Consider the following 5,765-nt stretch of genomic DNA (forward strand, 5'->3'; position numbering starts at 1 on the left):
CATTTATTGGTAAATAACTTCATATTCAACTTTTGCCGCTACGGTATTCTGACACAGTAGTCTTTTTAAGTGCTCCTCGAAAATTATTATTTTGTTGTGTAAATATTGCAAGTTTTTTTATTCAATTTGTAAATTAATTGATTTTAACTATTCAAATCATTAAATAATCAGTTTTTAGTGCATTAACGAGTGTATTTTTATAGATTTGAACAAAAAGTGCAAGAGGTCGTGTTGCCTAAACTACCCGCGAACGATTTGTGTGCTCGCGCTCCACAAGTGAAATTCGCCGTTCCGCTGCTTCTGTGCGTGTAGCCTAAGTGCGATAATTGCGTGCGAGCCCTTGCTTTGTGTGGTCACTCCGTTCGCTACGTCAACCGACAAAGAGCATATAACGCAGACGCGTCACGTACAGCGCTCAACCGCTCAGAGGCTTATATTAGAGAAGGAGTAAAATAAGACATTTCGGCAATCACAAATTACATATAAATATATTTATTCTTATTTTATTATTACAATGAATTGCTTGGCTTGTAACGGTAGGATAAACAGAGGTGAGGTATTAACCTGTGCTACCTGTAAAGGCAACCATCACTATAAGTGTTTAAACATGACGGTGAACACCTATACCGCCATTAAACATAACTGGATATGCCCTACCTGTACTATGGGAGTAAGATGTGTCAAAGGCGACGAAACACCAACCCGTAGGCAATTCGAGCAGCGCCCGGCCAAGACCGATGACAATCTGACTTCCAACAGTGCCTCTAATAGCGCTGTAGATGGAGTAACGGGTTCATTGAATATTACAGATGCAAATATTTCTGACGTCTTACAAGAACTACGAGCATTTAGAAGCGATTTTGTCGGCATGAGGTGTGATATCCAAAAGGTAACTAACAGTATACAAGAATTAAACAAAAAATTTGCCGAAATGGAATCGCGCTTTAGTAACATTGAAGACAGATTAACAGCCACCGAAAACAAGACTGCTCTGATTCCTAGGCTAAAACAAGACTTAGATTCTGCTAAAAGTTCAATATCGGTTCTGGAAAACGAGTTACAGCAGCGGGATCAATTAGGTAGGATGAACAATATCGAAATATCCGGGATACCTACTACTGCTGGTGAAAACCTCATGGGTATATTACGGGCCATTTCAATTAAGATTGGGCACTCACTGGACGACCGTGACATCGATGGTGTCACGCGTGTGCGAAGGTTCGAGGCGGGTGTGTCTGGGGAAACAAGCAATCCGCGTCCGCCGGCCATTATTGTAAAATTTACTCGACGGCTGTGTAAGGATGCATTTCTCGCAGCGGTGCGCTCGCGACGTGGCCTAACTACTGCTGATGTTGGTCTCTCGGGTCCCTCGCTAAATCTGTATGTATCTGATCATCTCACCCCTCAAAATAAACAATTATTAAAACGTGCCAGACAGATCAAAACTGATTTAGGCTATTCTTATTTATGGGTTAGAGATTGTAAAATATTGATACGTAAAAACGAAAGATCAAAGGTCATTGTTATTAAGAACGATGTCGACATATCAAAGTTAAAGTGACTCTTAATCTATAATTTTATATACTTAAGAGTTAAACAGCCGCATTTTAGGTTTTCTACCGTGGCTGATAAATTCATGAGTTACTTTGCTGTGATGTGTTTATACTGTATTTGTGATTTTTTGTTCAGTGATGTGGTTAGAACTATTTTGTCTATTCGTATGCAAAGCTCTCGTCCGCCAAAATATTTATATTCAATTATACTTAATAACATCCCATATTTTAATTTAATCAATCCTAATTACTATATTATATGTCATAATCAAATGGCGAAAAATAAATATGTGTTTATAATAATTAATCGCAATGTATCCGGAAGCTAAACTTCTGTTAGGTTACTATCAGAATGTAAGGGGCTTACGTACGAAATCTCATAATTTTCTATCCCAAATAGCTGCGACTGACTACGATTTCATATGTGTGACCGAAAGCTGGTTGACACCCGATTTCTATGACAGAGAATATTTTGATAGCAGGTATGTAGTGTTTCGCTGTGACCGCTCGCATGAGGAGAGCGGTGCGACGCGTGGCGGCGGAGTGATGGTGGCAGTGCGCACTAAATTGATGCCGTTGCGTCGTAACTGGCCTACCCCACCGCGCGCCGCTTCCGACTGCGTTTGGTTATCTATACCTTTAAATATAGATAATAAATACCTAAATATCGCCTGCATTTATATACCGCACGGGCCGGGGTACCGTGACGCGCTGGAAGGTTTTTTTAATTGTGCGAGTGATATATTTAATGATCGACCAAATGACATATTTTTGATTGTAGGCGATTTTAATGTTTCTGAAGCGGTGTGGCAGGGGACTCCTACCTTCAGTAAATTGTTGCAAAAAGGTGGAGACTTTGCTGTAAAAGCATTGAGAGATTTTTTAGCGTTCACTAATTTGCAACAGTTTAATGGTGCGTATAATGTCAATAATCGAATCTTGGACCTAGTGATGAGTAATATTACTTGTAAAGTCATGAGTTGCTCTCAACCCTTAACCCAGGAAGATGCCCACCATAAGTCAATTGAAATTTGTTTGAATATTGATAATTTTAAAACTTTGAATTCATTTCCTACCTACAGTTATAATTTTCATGCAGCAGATTTCGACTGCCTTAACAATGAACTGAAAAATATAAACTGGCTTAAATTATTTGAAACTTTAAACTTAGATGAATGTGTATCAAAATTTTATGAAATCTTAAGAAATGTTATTGCGAAATTTGTTCCTCGAAAAATTATCAGATCCTCGGAATCCTGCCCTGTATGGCATACTAAGCCCCTAAGGAAAGTCTTGAATGAAAAAAAGAAATATCACAAACTATGGAAATTATATGGAAATCCCTTGGACTATCAGTGTTTCAATATTTTGAGAAGAAGAGGTAAGCGAATGGAAACTGAATGCTATAATAAATACATACAATACACTGAAAACAAAATTCAAACAAATTCCAAGTACTTTTGGACCTACGTTAAAGCTATTAAGGCTACCAGCGGGCTACCGCGGACGATGTTTTATAATGGGAAAAGCAGTAGTGACGGAAAACAGATTTGTGACTTCTTTAATGAACACTTCCATTCAGTATTTGTAAATAACACTAGTCAATCACTACCTAATCGGAGGGCTATTCCTTTGAATTGTGTTTTAGATATTGGTTCGGTGGAGATTAACCCTGAATTAGTAAATAAATATTTGAAAAAATCTTGACGTTATTAAGGGTGCTGGGCCGGATGGCATACATCCTCTGTTTATTCGCAGGTGTGCGGATACTTTAAGTTTTCCACTAACTTATATTTTCAGATTGTCTTTTGACAATGGTTACGTACCACAAGTTTGGAAGTGTGCTTGGATAACACCTATTCCTAAAGGTAAGGCATGCGAGGAAGTCACAAATTATCGGCCTATTTCCAAATTATGTCAGTTTGCAAAGATACAAGAAAAGATTGTTACTGATCAACTATTTGAGGTTGTACAGCGCGTCATTGTCCCGAACCAGCACGGTTTTTGTAAGAAACGTGGTGTCGAAAGCAATTTGATAACATTTACAGAGCTTATATTGTCAGCAATGGATGAAAATACTCAAGTCGATGCTATATACACAGATTTTGCAAAAGCGTTTGACAAAATTTGTCATGATACACTACTTTTCAAGCTCTGGCAACTCGGAATCCATGGTGACTTGTTTCGTTGGATACGTTCATACATAGGGAACCGTAGTCAAGCTGTTGTACTGTGTGGTTACCGTTCTGCATATAAAAATATTCCCTCTGGGGTACCCCAAGGATCTCATTTAGGACCGTTATTATTTATTATTTACGTTAACGACTTGACAAAATCCATTAATCACTCAAATGTGTTACTATACGCAGATGATACAAAGATATACAAAATTATTAAAGACATGAATGATTCTGCGTTACTACAAAGTGATCTAAATGATTTTGTTGAGTTTTGTAATAGTAGCAATTTATTTTTGAATTTAAATAAATGTTTCGTAATTTCTTTTACAAGATCAAAAAATCCAATAGTATACCCATATAAAATTTGTGGCCACGATCTGGATCGCGTTAGTGAAATTAGGGACTTGGGTGTGGTAATGGATTCCAAACTTTCATTCATTCCCCATGTAGATAAGATAGTCGCAAATTCTTACAAATTTTTAGGTTTCATATTGCGTGTGGGAAAACCTTTTAAAAATGCTTCTACTTATAAACTGTTATTTAACAGTTACGTGCGAAGTAGACTTGAATTCGCAAGTCCGGTTTGGAATCCTCACCAACGGGTCCATCAAGATAAAATTGAAAAGTTACAAAGAAAGTTTGTAAAGTCCTTAGATTATAGAACCGGTAATCAACACATAGATTATGAATCTTCCCTTGTATTTCATAAAATAAGCACCTTGAGACAACGTCGCGATATCACTGATATCACGTATTTGTTTAAAATATTGCATAATATGGTTGACGCCCCTGTTCTATTGGAACAAATTTATTTTCGAGTACCGCGTAAACAGGAAAGAACAAGCCGTAAAAAATATCTTTTCGCCATAAAATCAAGTAAAACTGGCTATGGCAGTAATAGTTTTATAAAGAGAGCATGTGCCTCATATAATAGACAATTAGGTAGTATAGAATTATTTAATATATCGTTAATAAAATTTAAAAACCACATCACTGACCTTATATGTGCTAATGTTGACTAAAATAGTGTAGGTAATTGTTTTTTTGTAATTTTTGATTATTCTTTTGTATTGCTTAACTGGTTGTTTGCTACTTTCTATTATTCGTGTACTTATTATATTAGTAATATAAGTCCTCATAGCAGCGAGTGCGCCGTTGTTGTGTCCTGAGTTTTGTTACGTCATTAAATGGAGTCAGGAGACCTGTAAGGAACGAAATTAATAATTAATATTTCACAACATTACCACAAAATAAGCATTTTTCCCGTAATAATAGGTTATCGAAACACGTTCTATTCATACCTAAAGTTTCTGGCCTTCACGCCATCCATTCATATTTATTTTTTTTTATGATGAAGAATTTAATATCTTGCTATAGATGACGATCATATCATCATCATCACTGTCCTTGATTCATACAATTATAATTATAGATGTTATTATCTGAAATGCAATTTATTAATATTAAGATTTTATTTTCATTCATAATAATTTATTAGTTAATATAAGGTAATAAGTAACATTTGCTGTCATGCTTACCTACAGTATACACCACGTTTGGTGCGTGGAGTTTACATTGCAAAATCCGGGGTTCTCGCAAGCCGTCATATAAATACTAATAATAAGTATTTATCAAAAAGTAAACACATCGCATTATACAAACACTGCGACCTGTATTGAACAATTGTTTCTTTTTTAGGTCTCCGGATCATTTAGATTCCGACTTATGTTAATTTACACTATAGCATTTTAGTACTTATCTCGTTGCGTAACACGACCGCTCGCTCCCGAACGTAACCAACCGGTGCCTGTCATCCAGCAAACTTAGAAAATGTGCGTTCGTTGCATAGTTTGAGGGATACGGGTGGTGTTGCGTTCATTTTACTTTGTTTTTTTTAACGTTTATAAAACTTACGTTTATAAGTGTCAGTATACCGTATACTTTTTTGTTTTATATGCATATTTAGGGAACTGTAGGTTTAGTAATATGTTAATTTTAAGTATGTATATTTTTAAATATGTAAAACTGTTTG

At 36.1% G+C, this 5,765-nt stretch overlaps 1 protein-coding gene and 1 long non-coding RNA gene across 2 annotated transcripts; one reads left to right on the forward strand and one right to left on the reverse strand.

Moving 5' to 3' along the window:
* The first annotated feature begins 607 nt into the window (after positions 1–607).
* On the forward strand, positions 608–1,561 carry LOC113238103. Its single transcript, XM_026474823.1, has one exon. The coding sequence runs from the start codon at positions 608–610 to the stop codon at positions 1,559–1,561; it is 954 nt and encodes a 317-aa protein (XP_026330608.1).
* A 1,697-nt stretch (positions 1,562–3,258) lies between these two features.
* LOC113238102 lies at positions 3,259–5,765 on the reverse strand. The gene is made up of 3 exons (XR_003311081.1): positions 5,272–5,765; positions 5,035–5,175; positions 3,259–4,935 (listed from the first exon to the last, which is right to left on the reverse strand). It is a non-coding gene; the product is annotated as an uncharacterized LOC113238102 (long non-coding RNA).

The sequence above is a fragment of the Hyposmocoma kahamanoa genome, unplaced genomic scaffold, assembly GCF_003589595.1.
Source record: "Hyposmocoma kahamanoa isolate Upper Pololo Valley unplaced genomic scaffold, ASM358959v1 94926, whole genome shotgun sequence".
Classification (NCBI taxonomy): domain Eukaryota; kingdom Metazoa; phylum Arthropoda; class Insecta; order Lepidoptera; family Cosmopterigidae; genus Hyposmocoma; species Hyposmocoma kahamanoa.

What these genes read in the sequence shown, in the direction of transcription:
- LOC113238103 (XM_026474823.1), top strand. Translation starts at nt 608, where the DNA reads ATGACGGTGAACACCTATACCGCCATTAAACATAACTGGATATGCCCT.